Here is a 19,595-nt window from a genome sequence, read left to right as displayed (position 1 = left end):
TTTTTTTACAGCCAACAAAATCCTCTAGAAACCCACTAGTCCTGGTTTTATTCCAGCTGATTAGTCTATGTATGTATGGACACATAGGATAACATGCTGGGGGGTTTACTGGATGTAGAGAAAAATGTCAAAAGCCAAAGACAGCCGCTGTAAAAACGTCCAGTGTGCATGAGGACTTACCGGAGCTATCACTGCACAGGATGGTGTTATTATTGTGGGGTCCATCCCTCCCCCTGGGTACAATGTACAGCCCCTGCCCCCGATGTCTCATGGTGTATGGGGGCACTCTGCACCAATCTGATTGGCTGTGACACTATGTGGCCCCTTCCTCCCCAGTGAAGGTGATCTGTCTCTCTCTGCTGTGTGACTGCTGGGACTTGTAGTTCCTCCTCAGCTGGAAAGATGCCCTGCTCCACATGGGATGAATAAGCAGACACACTGAGCCCGGCCTGTGCCCCTCCCACCCTCTTGGGGGTCTCCTAGCCGTCCACTTCCTAATCCTCCAGGTAACCCCAGACTGATAGAAGCGTTAACAGTCTCCTTCAGGATCCGCCTTCACCCCATCCACCGTACCCAGCCGTGCGAGCCGAAAAGAGAAATCGCAGCGAAGGCGGAAGTGGAACAAGCAAAGGGCGGAAGAAGGGCAGCTGTCAGAAGAGCTTGTCAGTCTCCAGGTCAGCTGATGTTGGCGGATGAGGTCACTTCCGTGTATCCGGACTCTGCTCAGGGCTTACACCTGGCAGATCCGCAGGCCGGAAGTGACGCAATGGCCGGGACGTATGATGCCTGGGCTCACTGAAAGCTGCTGCTGGTGACTGGGGAGCGCCGGGTGGATGCAGCGACAATGTGGTAAGCTCTAGATAGGGCCTGGCGGGCATAGGGGGCGGGACATTGCCCGACTGCTGGTTTGCCTTGACCACCTGTTGAGCATCAGAAGTCCAGCCACAGGCAGTCCTCTACTCCTCTCCCAGTGCCGGGCTGGGGTCACCGTTATAGTTCAGGGGAAGGGAAGGGGGTGCCGGGTCCTCTGCCTGTCACTGGAGGATGGATGACAATGGGACCTGATGACAAGGGCCGAGACGAGGGGGCCAGCTACTCCTCCATTGGGGTCCCATCAAACCTCATCTCATTACAATGGCTTCTGAAAGCTGGTGGGATATATTAGACAGCAAGTGAACATGTTGTCCCTGAAGTTGATGTGGGAAAGCAAAACAATGGACATCACAGTTTGTTGTGTATGGGGCTGCATAGCTGCTGACCAGTCACAGTGCCCATGCTGACCCGTGTCCACAGCTAAATGCTACAGTGGCAATGTGAGCACCACAACTGGACCACGGAGCAATGGAAGAAGGCGGCCCGGTCTGGGGAATCGTGTTCTCTGTTACATCATGTGGATGGCCGGGTGAGTGTGGGTTGCTCAACCAGGGAGGAGATGGCAGCAGGATGGGAAGAAGGCAAGCTGGCAGAGGCAGTGTGGAAACCGCTGGACTTGCCATTACATGGATGTTACTTTGACATGTACCTCTGACCTACACATTACTGTACCAAGTACACCCCTTCATGGAAACTGGATTATCTGTTGGCAGTGGCCTCTTTCAGCAGATTAATGAGCCCTGTCACACTGCAAGAATGGGTTGAGGAATACCACAATGAATTTGAGGTGTTGACTTGGCCCCCAAATTCTCCACAATTCAATCCATTGAGCATCTGTGAGATGTGCTGGAAAAACAAGTCTGATCCATGAAGGCCCCACTTCACAACTTATAGGACTTAAAGATCTGCTACTGCTGGCTTGGTGCCAGATACCACGTCATACCTTCAGAGGTCTAGTGGAGTCCATGCTTCCATGGGTCAGGGCTGATGGCAAAAGGGGATCTACCCAATATTTAGTGGGTGGTCATAAACCTATGGCTGATCTTTGTATTTCCAGTACCTGTTTCTGTATGACAAAACATCAACGCGCATACCTGTCCACTAAAGTATAAGGCAAAATCTTTTCCTCTCTTAGTATTGGATAAAGTGAAGAGGGATGACAATCCCTGTCAGGTTTTTATTGCTGCCTATGTCCCACTTAGGGCTGATTCACACATGACATGGGGGGGGAGCAGTGAAACCTCACAGCTGATCCTTGCTTTTACTACTAGCATGATCAAAAAGAGGTCAGCAATGGCAGCTTTCATAACAGATTCTCCTTACTGTAGGACTATAGGCAGAACCTTTTTTCATTTTGAATAGAGTAAGGAGAGGGTTAGAACTTCTTTCAGATTTTAATTTTTTTTTGCCATCTGTGCCCCATTGGGGAGATTTCCATTCACTTCCTGTTCCATAGCCAAAACAGGAATTGAGAGGAAATCCCTACAAATTAAGGGAATTCCTTGGGGACCCCCATGTCACCAGAACTAGTCACCTTATTGGAAGATTTCCCCTCTATTACTTTTTCGACAACCCAAAATTTGGACTCTATCTGAAACTGAAAAAAAAAAAAGTTTTGCCTTTAGTTATACTTTATCCGCTTTTTCGTCCGCCCTATAGCAGAAGTACTGCTACAGGGCGGCACGGGTGCGCAAAATCACGTGCGTGTGTGTGTGTATATATATATATATATACACACACACACATGTGATTTTGCATTTCCGGCTAGGGGGCATGCGTGCGCACCCTACCCTACCCGCCATTCGCAGCCTTGGCTGTCAATCACCGGGTCCCGGCTGGTGATTACACGCTGGCACCCGGTGATTGCTGAGCATCTCTGATGTGGTGGGGGGGGGGGGGGGACTGTTTGTAAACAGTTCTCTCCCCTGTCAGCTCCTGCACACTGCTTTGCATGGCTGTGCATAGCACAATCATACAAAGCAGTGTGCTTACAGTGAAGTACAAACACACAGCCCCATAGTAAAGCACACAGTTAACCCTTTGATCGCCCCATATGTTAACCCCTTCCTGTTCAGTGCCATTAGTACAGTGTCAGTGCTTTTTATTAGCACTGATCACTGTATTGGTGTCACTGGGGATGTCAGTGACACCAAGTCAGTTCCACCCAGTGTCAGAATGCCCACCGCAGTCCCGCAATAAGTCGCTGATCTACATTACTAGTAAAAATAAATCCCAGTTTATGTACCGTCATTTGTAAACGCTATAACTTTCACGTAAAACAATTACTTTACACATGTTGGGATTTTTTTTTTAGCAGTGACATGTAGCAGAATACATTTTGGCCTAAATCTATGACGAAATTTTTTTTTTTTTTTATTGGACATGTTTAATAGTAAAAAGTAAAAAAAATTTTTTTTTTCTCAAAATTGTCGCTTTTTTATTTTATATAGCGCAAAAAATAAAAACCGCACAGGCAATCAAATACCACTGATAGAAAGCTCTATTTGTGGGGGGGAAAAGGGGCATACATTTAATTTGAGTGCAGTGTTGCATGACCGCGGAATTGTCAGTTAAAGTAACGCAGTGCCATAACGCAGAAAATGTCCTGGTCAGGAAGGGGGATGAATCCTCTGGAGTGGTTCAGAAACAAACCTGCTATGGATGTCTTGCTCCATTCCCAGCTATGTGTCTCGGTACTCCTGGGGATGCTCTGTAGAGGCACCCTTTAACATATACAGGTGAAACTCGAAAAATTAGAATATCGTGCAAAAGTTAACCTTCCTGGCGGTATTCCCGAGTGTAGCTCGGGGTAAAGTTTCAGTACCAAAAGCGGTAACCCCGAGCTACACTCGGGCTTACCATGCAGCGTTGCATAGGGAGTCCCTGCAGCGCTTACCTTGTCCTTCGCTCCCGCGATGCATCCTCTGCAACGTCCCCGGCCATCTCCTCCGGCCGATGTCGGCATCCGGCTTCTGTGTTCCGGTCCCTGTGACGTCGGGACGTACGGGCGCCGGAACCGGCGGCAAGTTTGAATTTTTAAAAAGTCATTTTTTAAAAAATGATTATTACATAGTAAAACATTTCACATACATTTTGTCCCTACTGCTTTATATTATTGAATTAAATGTATTATTATTTTTTATGATTATCAAATTATAATTTATGATTTTGTGTTTCAAGTTTTATCATATCCGGAATGTTTACTAGACTCTTGTTCGGACAGATTTCAGTGAGTTATTCCTAAATTACAGCCTACAATAAAAAAAATACATATTTCTATGCAAAAAAATAGTACCGCTTTCAGCACCAAAAATCTGAAATAATCATACCGCCAGGGAGGTTAATTTATTTCAGTAATGCAACTTAAAAGGTGAAACCAATATATGAGATGGACTCATTACATGCAAAGCAAGATAGTTCAAGCTGTGATTTGTCATAATTGTGATGATTATGGCTTACAGCTCATGAAAACCCCAAATCCACAATCTCAGAAAATTATAATATTAAATGCAATCAATAAAACGAGGATAGTACATAGAACAATATAGGACCTCTGAAAAGTATAAGCATGCATATGTACACAGTACTTGGTTTGGGCCCCTTTTGCAGCAATTACTGCCTCAATGCGGCGTGGCATGGAAGCTCGTCTGCGGAAAGAAGCATGAAGTGCTCCAAAATCTCCTGGTAGACGGCTGCGTTGATCCTGGACTTAATGAAGCACAGCGGACCAACACCAGCAGATGACATGGCTCCCCAGAAACTTCACACTGGACTTCAAGCATTTTGCAGTGTGTGCCTCTCCATTCTTCCTCCATACTCTGGGTCCTTGGTTTCCAAATGAGATGCTCTCATCAGAAAAGAGGACTTTGGACCACTGAGAGAGACCAGGTCTGTTTTTCTTTAGCCCAGGTAAGACACTTCTGACGACGTTTGTTGTTCAGGAGCTGCTTGACAAGAGGAATATTACATTTGAAGCCCATGTCCAGGTGTGGTGGCTCTTGATGCACTGACTCCAGCCTCAGTCCACTCCTTGTGAAAGTCCCCAACACTTTTGAATGTCCTTTTCCTGACAATCCTCTCCAGGCTGCGGTCATCTTTGCTGCTTGTGCACCTTTTTTCTTCCACACTTTTCCCTTCCACATAACTTTCTATTAATGTGCTTTGATACAGCACTTTGGGAACATCCAACTTCTTTTGCAATTACCTTTTGAGGCTTTCCCTCCTTATGGAGGGTGTCAATGATGATTTTCTGCACAACTGTCAGGTCAGCAGTCTTTCCCATGATTGTGATTCCTACTGAACCAGACTGAGAGACCATTTAAAGGCTCAGGAACCTTTTGCAGGTATTGTGGCTTAATTAGCTGATTAGAGTGGGACACTTTGAGCCGAGAATATTGCGCCTTTTCACAATATTCTAATATTCTGAGATTGTGGATTTGGGGTTTTCATGAGCTGTAAGCCATAATCATCACAATTATGACAAATCACAGCTTGAACTATCTTGCTTTGCATGTAATGAGTCTATCTCATATATTAGTTTCACCTTTTAAGTTGCATTACTGAAATAAATGAACTTTTGCATGATATTATAATTTTTCGAGTTTCACCTGTATGGTGGGACTTCCTGAAAGATAAAAGATTCCTGACCTGAGTTTTATATTTAATGACTGGCACCTGTTTATGTAAAAGCCCTAAAAAAAAAAACCCATTTAGCGCTGGTTCACACTAAATGTGACTGAAATAGGGCTACCTCACTTGAAGTACCGCAATTTCAAAGTTACTGGTCAGTGGAATTTCATCTGCGACTTCATGCACAGATGTCTATGCAAGTTGCAAATGAAATCGCAAAAAATAGTGCAAGAACCTTTTTTTTTCAAGGTCGCTGCGGCACCGCAAAGTCGCAGTCACACTAATTTAAATGGTTCCATAGGCACAAATATTATGCAATTTGTCATGCAATTTGGAGCTGTCAAATCTCATGACATGTCACACCGCTGTGAACCAGGGCTTAAGGTACTTACTCATAAATCACCTGACTTCTCCAGTTATGTTTTACAAAAACCTGGCGGTTATATAGAATATGATGGACCCCATTGATTGAGGGTCGGTTCACACTATAGAAACGCAGTCCAGATGTGTTTCTGCATGTGTGTTTTTGGCACGTTCCGGTGTATTTTTGATGTGTTCCAGTTAATATTCCCCTTTCTTTTTCTTCAATTTAAATAGGGACGTGTGCGTTTTTGATGCATTTTACCGCGTTCCAGTACAGTTCTGTGCTGGAAAAACACAGCCTGTTCTACTTTTTTTTTTTTTTCTGCATCCGGAACGCACTGGAACTGCAAGTGTGAAAGGGGCCTTTAGTTGTAGAAGAAACCAATCATAGGTGACAAAAGTATAAACAAAAATTGTTTCTTGCCTACAAACAGATGTAAATGGCTGCCATCCATTTACACCTTCAGATTCATCGGAGCAGAAAAAGGATACAGCCTCCATGTAGAAAACATGTTTACATCTGCAAGCCCATAGGAATGAACTACTGTCTATTTTTCAAACAACGACGAACAGATTAAAAAAAAAACTGCCGCCTATGTGAAAGGGCCCCTGCGTGTCCCCCTGAAGAAAATACCTTTCTTAGTCTTGCAGAGTTGGCTGTCATGCATAGATATCTATTACACCCATATACAGCAAAAGAGAACACAACAATGACCCCACTCTGGGGGTAATGACTGTTCAATCCAATGCAGATACCACCCTTACTCCAGTCATTCACCCGCCATCTTCTACTGGCCCCCTCTTCTACCCTGAACATTCAATCTCCCCGATTGTCTCTACTGTGCACTCTCCATGAGGAAGGATATCATCTCCTTTTTTTCCCCCCTAGCTCTTTAAATTTAGAAGGCAGAAGCACTAGAATTTGTATTCATAGATGTCAATGAAACCTTCACAGTGTTAGGATAATTAAATATTAATTCCAGGATAGGCAAATTGTGTCTAAATACAAGAGTCATGTGCATTCTTCCTTGACTCTCAGTGTGCTGTATGTATTTCTGCCAGATCTGAGCAGTAAACCAGTGTGACCCCCTGTGTAGGAGCTTACTGTAATAAAGACCTGTCATTGCTGTTCTCTCGCCTTGTGCAGGGCGACTGGTCTTGTCTCCACCCCCTCCTCTAGTTTTTTTGCAAGCGGACTGTAGTGGGTGGAGCTTGCTCGCAGCTCTGCTTTCTGCACAGGCGCAATGATTGTCACTACTAGCGCTACAAAGTAATATCTCAGCTTGCAAAGGCATTTGGACCCCAGATCTCTCCATAAAGAGAACCTGTCATTCTCCAGCTATCACAAGGGCTGTTGGGCATCCCTTGTGATAGTCATAAAGGCGACTTGGAAAAAAAAGAAAAGAAAATTGAACAGACAGTGTAAAAATAAAATAAAGTAAAATTAAGCACCCCTGTGCTCAAGCACAAAGGGGAAGTCATATGCAGGTAGTGCATTCATATGTAAACAGTGTTTGCACCACACATGTGAGGCATTGCCGCAAACCTTGTAGCAAGAGAAATCATTCTGTCACCGGACCTTCTGTGTAACTCTTAACCTCCCTGGCGGTATTCCCGAGTGTAGCTCGGGGTAACATTTCAGTACCAAAAGCGGTAACCCCGAGCTACACTCGGGAATACCATGCGGCACTGCTCCGGCATGTGTTCTTCACTTACCTTACCCTGCGCTCCCACGATGTGTCCCCTGCAGCGTCCCCGGCCATCTCCTCCGGCCGAGGCCGGCATCCGGCTTCTGTGTCCTGTCCCTGTGACGTCGGGACGTACGGGCGCCGCCGGCGGCGGGAAATTTAAAAATTTAAAAAAATGTCATTTTTTTTTTTTTTTACATAGTAAAACATTGCTGTCTCAACCAATTTCACATACATATTGTCCCTAGTGCTTTGTCCTGCGCCCTGCCTGCATTTTGTCTGTTCTTTCTGCCTGGAAACTGAGAAATGTCCATGGCGTCCAAAAAGTGTCCCTTTAGGTCAAAAGCGGTTTAGATCAGCTAGAGAACAGCGATAGTAAATCAGAACCACTTGCAGAATTGAGTGATAATGATTCGTGGGGGAAATTCGTCATCAGACACTGAAAACGATTTTGCGACTGAGCTCAGCAATGTGCGAACTTGGCGCTATATTTCACATTTCAGTGTTTTTGGTTTGATTATATTATTGAATTAAATTTTTTATTATTTTTATGATTATTTATTAAATTATAATTTATGATTTTGTGTTTCAAATTTTATCATACCCGGGATGTTTACTAGACTCTTGTTCGGACAGATTTCAGTGAGTTTTTCCTAAAAATTACAGACCTACAATAAAAAAACTACATATTTCCATGCAAAAAAATGGTACCGCTTTCAGCACCAAAAATCTGAAATAATCATACCGCCAGGGAGGTTAACTGGTAAATTGTAAAGGCTTTGAAAGCGCTGTCTATGGGTAATTTAATGTCACATAGTTTGTCGCCGTTCCACAAGTGCGCGCAATTTTAAAGAGTGACATGTTAGGTGTTTTTTTACTCACCGTAACATCATATTTTACCAAACTGTTGGGTATTATATTTGTGTTTTTGTGCATTAAAATTCATTAAAGTGTGTTTTTTTTTTTTTCCAAAAAATTGCATTTGAAAAATGCTGTACAAATACCATGTGACATAATAAAAAATTGACACATCCACCATTTTATTCTCTAGGGCCTCAACTTAAAAAATGTGTAATGTGTGGGGGTTCTAAGTACTTTTCTAGAAAACAAAAAATGCTGAATTTTACAGGTGCGAAATGTCAGAATTGGTCTGGGGCTGAAGTGGTTAAATCAGTTTTGGTGAATGGTGGTAACTTCTATGTGTGTGTTACTATGCATTATACACAGTAACTATCTGTTTTCATAGCTTAGTTAACTTACTTAGCACAATTACATGTTTTTGTCTTTTCTATTTATAGGTCTGTTACATGTGATTCCGATGTGTTGGGAAGATAAGCTTCAGGACAGGTGAGATGCAGTTTAAAACAGCAAATGTTTTTATTTCCGCTCCAGGCATTGCAGCAAAGCTCAATGCTCCTGTATTGCTTCAGTGCACAAGTGTGTACCTAGCCTAAGAGAAAATGTTATCCTCATGACAGAGGTGTATAAATCACAAATAAAGGGAACGGGTAACATTATTGACAGTGTTTCAGGGTGTATTTGTCTGGAGCTTAACGTTAAAGAGGATCTCCACCCAAAAGTTGAAGTTCCGTTTAATGCTCTTTCACAATATGGCAGTATGTAGGAGATTAAGGTAAATGATAGTTTCATCAAAACCTGCCGTAAATTGTCATTAGTGCTCACTTTTCTCAGATACAAATGCTAATAAACAAAGGTTGGTCACAAACTGGCAGCTGTTTGCTCCAAAATCATTAGGTCTCTAAAGGCTAGTTCACACTAGATGCAGTTCAGTGCACTTTCTTCTGTGTCAAAAATGCATGCACAGTGTTTTCCATGTATTCTAATGGCCCTGGTTCACACTAGTGCAGTCGGCTCCAGTCAGTTTCCGTGTAGAAAAAAAAAAGTAGAAAATGCTGGATTTTTGTCTGCACAGAAATATACTGGAACATAGCAAACTTCATCAGAACTGCGTGTGCTAAGCAAAAACGTATCCGGAGTCCATTTTTGTAGTGTGAACTGGCCCTAAAATTTTCAGCAGAGCTACTTTCCCAACCTGATTATACTAGAAGTGTTGGTTACTACATTATTATTATTATTATAATACAGTATTTATATAGCGCCAGAAAGTTTGCTCAGCGCTGTACAGTACATAATAAATATCTCAGTCCTGGAATAGTAGTCAGTCATGCCTTGGACGTAGAAGAGCATAAAGAAACTACTTGGGTTAGTATTGACAGGAGACTTTGATTTCAGGTGGAGCATTGTAAATTTGAGCACCTGTGCCATAAAAGCAGCCAAAACATTATTGCAGATCCAACAAGAAATATGTACTGTAAGTTGTGCAAGTCCTAAATAAATGTGGGACTCCAGTCCCATTGAATTGCAGACTGAACTTTCATTATTTCTTGTTTGCAGAACATCAAAACAAACAGTCAAGAATCAGGAAGGGGGAGCACTAGGAAATAGCCTGGTGTAAGGCAATGCTGGATGCAATAACTGAAAGCAAGTCATATATATATACAATAGACAGGTAGTCACACACACAGGTACGTTGAACCAGCATTTACACCATTAATTATTCTAAGCATGTGAAAGACCCACTACCTGATGGTCATCTGCCCTGGCACATCATAGCATTCATTCGGCTCTCCAAGAAATAACAGAATCCAACTGCAAAATTCTTGCACTGTCAAAACCTCCACTTTTATTATCACACGACACACAGGAGGATATATCTTATAGTCATCACAATCTGCATAATAACACACACCAATAATAATGTGAGCATTACAGCGTGAAATACACATCTTTTGACAGCGATACAGCATAGAATTAATACATTACCAAAGCTATAGGAAGACGGGAAGGAACAGACTCCATCAGAACCATAATGTACAGGGGTTCGCGGAGAAGCCGTAAATGCGACCAGTATGTGAGCCCATATAGCCTTTGCAAGAGTCCCAGCGTCAGAGCGTCCTCGTCTGGGAAGGCATAGGAAGGCTGCTCCTATTGATCCCGCTTAAGCTTCCTGTTTTAAACCCTTTCTGGCAGCTTTCCCGAAGTGAGCGGGCACAACACCCACTCTAGGAGGAGCTAGCAAAAAGGTTCCAGGAGGATAACAGAGTCACGCCCAGCCACTACACCTAACAAACAACGTTTATCTAAGAATATCACACTTTTGTGTCATATCAGCTTCTTATCTACCCTAAACTGAAAGATTTCTAACTTCTCAAACAAGTAGACCTCTTTAATTGCACAAACAAGTTCTTATTTCATTTAAGCAGTTTAATGTAACATTTCTAGATGCCACAAACACTTCTTATCTGCTTTAAGCAGTCTAATATCTTGTGATTCTGTTCCTTGGTCCTAGAGAAATGACATCAATGTCTCATGCTCCTGGCATCTGGGCATCGATGCTTCATTGTAAACATTACCCAAGAAACAAAGGGTCCACAGCCAACATATTTCATAGGCATTACACCTGGTTAATTTGTGTATCCTCGTGCACTCTTGGGGAGAAGGGGTTGCTATGAGTATCTAGTTGTCTAACCTTGCTCCCTTCTGGTCAAAAGTTTATCTAGAAATGCAGCAGTTATGTTACTAGTGAGCTTTGGCTGGCCCAATGGTATTTATATACATTATATATATATATTTTTTGTTTCAAGCTCAGGTATTCCACATTACTGCTTTTTTGTTTTTTTGAATATCATTTATCTGTGGTTATCAGAGTTCATTTGTATGCATCCATTAAAGCCTAACTAACCATGTTTTAGTGAACTTTAAATAGTTTATTTGGACCAAGCTGGTCCAAATTAAAGATTTCCTTCACTAACATGCAGCGGCTGTCAATGCTTTATGTAGGTGAGGCTACATGTGGTATACAGTGCTACTTTTTGACAGCGGGATGACTTCCTCTCCTGCTCCTAAAACAAAATCATTTGGGCTGAACGCTGCTCAACCATTCATATTTTTATGAATGAATACAAAGCTTTATCTGGTTGGCTGAGGTGGAGATCATGATGTCATCCACGCATCTTAGCCAATCAGAGGAAGGCTTGTTTTCATCCAGAATATGCCAAGGTTCCTCTGAAAGGCTTAAGCAGAGCTCAGTCCGACTCCGTTTTTTTCCGATGGCAGAACAAGAAATTCTGCTGCTAGAACACGGCACTGTATACTGTATGTAGCTGAGGCTACATACAGTTCATACTGCACTGACAGCTGCTGCATATATTAACAAAGGAAATAGTTTGTTTGGACCAGCCTGATCCAAACAAACTGTTGAAGGTTCACTAAAGCAAGGTCAGGCTTTCACCTGTAATTACATACACCAAATAGCCTGAATGGGTTATTCAAATCTGTATTTATTTTTTGATTTTTTTTTAACTTTTATCTGCATTTAATTATTAAAAATGCCATGTGAACTAATTTGTTTCAGTTTTCATTAATGCACACTTAGGGGTTGATTTGCTAAAACTGGAGAGTGCATAATCTGGTGCAGCTGTGCATGGTAACCAATAGTGGTGTACCGAAATTAAAATTCTGGTACCAAAACCAAAAATTCAGGATGCACTTGGCCAAAAACCGAAGACCGATTTTTAAAAATTAATATATATTTCAAACGCAAGTTTTTGGGAAAAAATACACTTTTATTATTTGAAAAAAAACAATATATACCTCCCCTTTTTTTTTTTTTTTGTAAAATCTGAAAGACGTTACACCGAGTAAATAGATACCCAACATGCAAACATCCCTTATGATATAAATAAGCAGTGACAGGTCCTCTTTATGGAGAGATATGGGGTCAGTAAGACTCCACATCTCTCCTCTACAATGTAAAGCATTGATCTAGTGCTTTTAAAAAAACAAACAAACAAAAAAAAAAAAGGCCTTCTTTACAAGGCGCTGGAGTGGAGGCTATCTTTCCTTCACTCACCTCTATGCCCAGTGCCAGGATCGTTGAATGGGTCCTTGGGTAAGGGTTATTTTCGGTACCTGTATCGATGCTTATTTTCATAGGGGTGCTTTCGGCCACTGAAATTTTGGTGCATCCCTAGTATCCAATCATCTTCTAACTTCATCTTGTTCAATTAAGCTATGACAATAAAACAAAACTGGAAGCTGATTGGTTTCTATGCTGATCCACACCAGATTTTGCACTTTCCAGTTTTAGTAAATCAACCCCTCAGAGTTTTCACAACTTTTATATGTCCTTTTTTTTCATCTCTTCCTCAGCAGTACTTGTCCCTAGATGCTCATCTGTGTGTGACTGCTAAAAGAACTTTGCTGTGAGAATGGCTGGACAGTTCCGCAGCTACGTGTGGGATCCGATCTTGATCACCTCTCAGATAGTGCTTATGCAGTTCATCTACTACACCTCACTGGGCCTTTGGATCGCCTCTGTGGACTTGGTGATTCGTTACAGTCCTTCACTTGACCAGATATTTAGTTATGAGAGCTTGGGATTTTCTTCAGTACATGGGAGAGTCTCTATGATGGCTTTCATTCTGAACTCTTTAACATGCGCCCTGGGCCTACTGTATTTTATCCGCAGAGGAAAGCAGTGCTTAGACTTTACTGTGACTGTTCACCTCTTTCACTTCTTCGGATGTTGGATTTATAACGCCCAGCTGCCCAGCACTATCACGTGGTGGCTACTGAACATTGTGTGCATTGGCTTAATGGCAGTAATTGGGGAGTACCTCTGCCTGCGGACTGAACTCAATGAGATTCCTCTAAACTCCGCTCCTAAATCTAATGTGTAGACTGTCAAAATCCTGCCTATGTCTCCTTTGTTGGCACACTTCAGTATTCTTTCTCCACACTGTTAGATTTTCTAATGGTTCCTGGAATCTGTTCAAAATCAGTTCTGTTGTAAAGTCTACAAGGTACAAGACAACCAAGTATACATGCTTTGAGCAATTCTACAACTTTAAATCATTTGCACACATAGTTTTTTATTTTTAATTTTTTTTTATTTAATTTTTTTTAATATTGTTATAGCTACTGAAATCATGGGTTTGTCCCTGGTGCTTTCATAACAAATGTTACCGTAGGTTAGGCAAGAAAGGACTTTGACTTCTAGACTAGTGCTCAATTTGGAAAATCTCCATATGATAGAACTTCAAAATATTTTTTGCACATTTCTAGTTATCAGAAAGTTTAAAGAGTGCAGGTTTAATATATGCAGCATTTTCACAGGATGTTGAATTCCCAAACCTAGTAACCAATTTTTCTGACCGTTGACATTCAATTATTTGAAACAAAGAAAAATATATGCACTGTGATCGGCATTGTACAAACTAAGCTGACTTGACATTGTAAAGCATATTTCTTCATTTTTATTTTTCAGCTCAAACACTATTCAAATACTGTGAAATATTGCAGGCTGGGCAATTGTAGCAAATCATTGAAGGTTTCTTAGATGTTATCTCAAGTATTAAACTTTCATACAATCCTAGGGGCTGTCATTAATGAAAGTGCTACCACTGTTATCTGAACTTTCTTTGTACAGACTAAGACAAGTATTTACTGCCTCTCCATTAGGGCCCGTGTCGATGGTATCAGCTTGAAACGTTTCTCAAGTTTCTGAGACCAGAGAATTAATTGTAAGATGCATTTGACCTGCTTTTGTGGGTTTTCCATTTCCATAAACGTGTATAGCAATACAAAAAAGCTAATAAAAATCTGCTGACGCAGGCCCTTGACCATTCCCTTCTAGGGCAGAAGCTGATTGGTCAGTGATGTCATATGACCACTGGTCATTGCTGGCATTATGCTGCTACACAGCCTCCTGGGTTGCGTATGGAGTTTAAAGCCTAGTACACATGATCAGAAAATTGAATGAAAAATACCGCTTTCAAAGCAATCATACAATAATTTGATTGTTTAGTACACAGCTTTCGATACCGGATTGTGCGATTTTTGTATAATCAGTACAGATTTCGTCCAAAAATACAATACATTACATCACTTCTGAATTTTGATTCTATCATAAAAGAATTTTCGGAACTTGCGTAATCTCTACGTTTTCAATATGAGGATAGCATGCAAAAAAAACCGGACGATCATTCATCTGATATTCTCTTCGTGTGTACGGGGATTAAAAGTGTACAGATCAGAATGCTGGCAGGTGATTACCAGCAGAACAGATAACTGTAGCAAAGAGTGTGGAGGGGGCTGGGAATTCATGTTTCATTTTTTCCTGTAAAGATGGAAGTACTCTTTAATTCCAGAAGCACAGAGTAATCTTGTACAAAGCTGGACCGCTGTCTTAAGCATGACAGTTCATGCATTTATTGCACAAGCCACACTCTGATTTTTCTGATTAGGGTCAACATGTAGACTGGAGGGGAACACAGTTCCTGAATGTCTCTGTGGTTGAAGATACACACTTGACCTTTAGCAAGTTGAGGCCTCATTTACACTTGTGTTTTGGGGGGCAAAGGCAGCAGAGGGGTGAGTACATATGCCACAGCAGTACCGCTAACTGAATGTGACCCATAATCCCCTTTCTGACTGTAGACATAAACCCCATTTTAGTTGCAGCGTGCTAACTCAGGCATTTAAACGGGAGGCAATACAACCCTTCCTAATCGCCTTTCATTTGCTCTCTGAAGAGTGATCTGAACGTGGATGGCTCTTCAACGAGCAATGCTAGCATAAACAAGCCCTAAAAGTGCTACTGAAACAGCTTGGGATTTGTTGCTGAGATTAGCAATCAGTGAATAAACAGTTATTACAATTCGATTGCTATGATGTGACCTACTAAAAGCCGCCTGTATTAGCAGTCAGTCGCACACATTTGGATCATTGAGTGATCATGGGAGATTAATTGCTACTACTGGCTACTTATGTAGTTTAGACCATAGGGAGCAATTTGTTCCTTCTAATTAGTATTCACCAGCAATTTTAGTCTCATAATTAACCTACTAACATCACTCCTAGCTGTAGCCTAGTCATTGTACTTATTTTAGGCTGACTCGTCTGATTACTATTTTATTGGAAAGAGTTGGAGGATAATACAGAAAACTATTTTTCTCCAGGCTAAACTATCGTCTTGGTGTACACCCTAGAACACGCAGCTTATCCTAAATGGAGGTCAGAAAAGCCATGGGGAACATTTTGTCATGCTGTATTTCTTTTACATTCTTTTTCTTATGTCTGTTTATGACCGGCTACGTAAGTGTACACTGCTATCCGGTTTCTTCAACAGTAAAGCCTGAGGATGATTATGGAAGTCAGACAACAAGTATGTTTTTAGGAAGTTAAATCTCATAATGTGTTGCATTTAAGGCTGAAAACCAGTTTAAAAAAATAATTTAAATAGCTGAAAGGATATAAATCCACTTTGTGTGCACCTGAAGTTGTTCTAAAGTCTAAGGCTGCATTCACACCAGCGATTAAGGCCGGATCGAACTGTAGCGGCATAAAACTTTTGCTTACAGCTGTGAATGGGAACGGCTCGGTGCAGCCATTGGCCCCATTCACTATATTGACAGGTCACTAGCAGCTGCAGCTATTCACAGTTCTGTACACAGCCAGTGAATACTTGTGGTGATCGATGACTGCTGAGAGCCGTGAATAGCTTTGGCCGCCAGCTGCTTTCATTCACATGATCCAGCAAAATTTCTGCCACTACAATTCGCACTCTGCATTAAAGAACTCCCACCCCTTATCTGACTCCTCTCTTGATCCAGCTCTGTCCCTGGCAGTAGCACCCCTCTCCTCTATTCTCAGAGTCTCCAATGAGACCAGGAAGAGAGGGAGCCATAGGCTCCTGCTGCTGTCAGTGAAAAGGGGCAGAGCTTACTGGCCCTTTGTTTTTCTATGGAGACACAGCCAGCTCAAAGAGGCACCCGAAAGAAAGGACAAACAGCGCTGACAGGGGACTCCAAAAGAGGAGGCAAGTATAACCTCTTTTTTTTAAATTTCAACTAAAAGAGAAAAAAAAATTAAATATTGTTGCAAAACCCATATATTGCCTTGTAAAGAGTAGTAGTGACACTGTCACGGTTGCACTTCGCATTATGTGCAAAAAAGCATAGCTGTAGGCAGAGACCAGCAGGTCTACCTTCAACATTACAGACTGCAGAAAACTACAGGGGGTGGATACAAGACCAGTCACCTTGCACAAGGAGAGAGAGCACCACATACTGGTCTTTATTACAGGAAACTCCATCACAGAGGCAAATTGCAGAAGTTGTTTCATGCTGTATTACTGCACAGATCTAGAAGAAATACACAAATGTGCCAAGATACAAGCACATACACCCCCCTTGTATTTGGACAGTATTTTAGCTATTGCAGACCTCTCTTTCTGAAACTGGTGTTTGTCAGGCTGTAAAATTGATACTCTGGTGTCAATATTTTTGACTTCTTGACCTGGAACAAGATTCAGATCAGGAGTTCTGACTTGATGTATACCTGTTTCAGGTCAATGATTTAGTAATGGAGCAATGCCAGACAACTGGCATGCTCAGAATGAGCTCAGTAATGGCAGCCTACATACTGAATATTGTCATTTGGTTTTATGGTGCAGTAGTAACATTTTAAAGGGAAATGATTGTATCAAGTTCTAAACCAACTGCTTTAGTCTGTATATACAAAGTTCTTTTCTCCCTTTTTTTTTTTTTTTTTTTTTTTTTTACACAATAACAATTAGACATGATGCTTTTGCACAAAGTGAAGCACAACATAGTCGCTTCTTAGCTGTGTTTTGGACGCCAGGCATGACGGAAATATTGATTTTATATGCACAATCTCTCATACATTCAGACAAGAAATAAAGTCAAACCTCAATATAATTTTGAACTACTGAGTTCTGGATTTACATTGTTTTCTGAGTACAGTCATTGCAATGCAAACTTTATTTTGTTGTGTTCCTATTGGTGAACTGTGCAGTACATTGCATAGCATTGTTACCAATGCAAAACTCATCCATTTTACATTCTAACACAAGAAGACCTTATTAAACATCTGTCCTTGTCAGTAACTTAAACATGTATAAACAGTTTTTCCAGATTCAATATTTTTCATATGTTCTTATCAATACCGTATTTATATATCACACATTTAACTTTTTTAATTTGTACATATTTCTGACATTTTTAGTTGACTTCAAATAAATTTCGATTGTGTCCTGTCTACTGTTCAGTTTTCTTTTTTTAAGCATGGATTCTGATCACTTGAATGTATTTTAAATGCTGCCTAACTAGCCATACTGTGTATGCGTTACCATAGATAAGCAATGTTTAAGGCCCCTTTCACACAGACTGCCTCCACCTGAGATCTGCTTGCTCAGCAGGGGATCTGTCTGTTGATCCCTGCTGAACAGGCAGATGACAGGTCTGAGTCTGCTCCACTTATGCAGCATGGACACGCCATCTGATCCGGCCCTATGGAGTGGACCATTCCCATCCGTTTGTTTTTCGCGGATCGGATTTGAAGTAGGCAGGTGTAAACATACACTATATTGCCAAAAATATTGGGACACCTGCCTTTACATGTACATGAACTTTAATGGCATCCCAGTCTTAGTCTATAGGGTTCAATATTGAGCTGGCCCACCCTTTGCAGCTCTAACAGCTTCAACTCTTCTGAGAAAGCTGTCCACAAGGTTTAGGAGTGTGTCTATGGGAATTTTGACCATTCTTCCAGAAGTGCATTTGTGAGGTCAGGCACTGATGGTGGATGAGAAGGCCTGGCTCGCAGTCTCCGCTCTAATTTATCCCAAATGTGTTCTTTCGAGTTGAGGTCAGGACTCTGTGCAGGCCAGTCAAGTTCCTCCACCCCAAACTCGCTCATTGCTTTGTGCGCTGGTGCACAGTCATAATGGAACAGGAAGGGGCCATCCCCAAACTGTTCCCACAAAGTTGGGAAAATGCACTTGTCCAAAATGTCTTGGTATTCTGACGCCTTAAGAGTTCCCTTCACTGGAACTAAGGGGCCAAGCCCAACCCCTGACGTACCGTTCTCCTGGCAACTGCCAAACCCAGACACATCCATCAGATTGCCAGACAAAGATGCGTGATTCGGCACTCCACAGAAAACATCTCCACTGCTCTGTCCAGTAGCAGTGTGCTTTACACCACTGCATCCAACGCATAGCACTTTGTGATGTAAGGCTTGGATGCAGCTGCTCGACCATGGAAACCCATTCCATGAAGCTGTCTACGCACTGTTGTGCTAATCTGAAGGCCAGACAAAGTTTGGAGGTCTTTAGCTATTGACTCTGCAGACAGTTTCCAACATCTGTGCACTGTGCACTTCAGCATGCACTGATCCCACTCTGTCATTTTACGTGGCCTACCACTTCGTGGCTGAGTTGCTGTTGTTTCCAGTTGCTTCCACTTTGCTATGATACCATTATCAGTTGATATATAGAATATATAGTAGCAAGGAAATTTAATGGAACGTTTGTGTGAAAGGGGCCATACTTGAATAAAACAGAGCCCTGACTTGAGTTAGAGAGCTTTTGTATGGGCCAAGCCAAGTAAGCAGCTAAATACAGAGACTCACTATCTGCTAAGGCAAAAATGAAGATGATAGCCCTGGAACTTGCACCTTCCAAAACAAGGAAGTTGCCATAGAAAATTAAAATGATACTAAAGGTTTTTTTTTTTTTTAAATACCAAACATGTCTATACTTACCTGCTCTGTGTAGTGGTTATGCATAGAGCAGCCTGCATCCTCCTCTTCTTGGGTCTGCCACACGCTCTCTTGGCTCCTCCTTTCTGTTGGGTGCCCCCATAGCAAGCAGTTTTCTGTGGGGGCACCCGCTTCTCCATGTGTGTCTATTCAAACACACAGCGCCATGGCTTGGCCCCCCCGACCTCTCCTCATGGGCTGACTGGCTGTGATTGACACGAGAGACAGAGACCTGGGACGTCCGAGGCTGTCCTGCACATTGCTGGATCTTGATGGGGCTCAGGTAAGCATTGAGGGGGCTGGGGGCACTGCTGCACACAGGTTTTCTATATTCATGCATAGAATGCATGCAGGTAAAAAAACTTAAGCCTTTACATCCGTTTTATAATATTTGTT

At 42.0% G+C, this 19,595-nt stretch overlaps 1 protein-coding gene across 2 annotated transcripts; it reads left to right on the top strand.

The window, feature by feature from the left end:
* Positions 1 to 717: 717 nt before the first annotated feature.
* Positions 718 to 17,696, top strand: SYS1 (SYS1 golgi trafficking protein). 2 transcript variants are annotated; one of them, XM_089674999.1, is made up of 3 exons: positions 718 to 849; positions 8,852 to 8,900; positions 12,789 to 17,696. In XM_089674999.1, exon 3 carries the CDS (start codon positions 12,845 to 12,847, stop codon positions 13,313 to 13,315), a length of 471 nt encoding a protein of 156 aa, XP_089531125.1. In that variant the 5' UTR covers positions 718 to 849; positions 8,852 to 8,900; positions 12,789 to 12,844; the 3' UTR covers positions 13,316 to 17,696. The 2 variants fall into 2 exon arrangements, with proteins under 2 accessions (XP_089531125.1, XP_089525558.1); XM_089669432.1 differs by having other exon boundaries at positions 12,786 to 17,696.
* The last annotated feature ends 1,899 nt before the right edge of the window (positions 17,697 to 19,595 follow it).

The sequence above is a fragment of the Staurois parvus genome, unplaced genomic scaffold (assembly GCF_062004578.1).
Source record: "Staurois parvus isolate SC_StPar_1 unplaced genomic scaffold, SC_StPar_1.0 ptg000001l, whole genome shotgun sequence".
NCBI classification, from domain to species: Eukaryota; Metazoa; Chordata; class Amphibia; order Anura; family Ranidae; genus Staurois; species Staurois parvus.
Note: the sequence above shows the minus strand (reverse complement) of the source record. Positions and strands in the feature narration are given on the sequence as shown.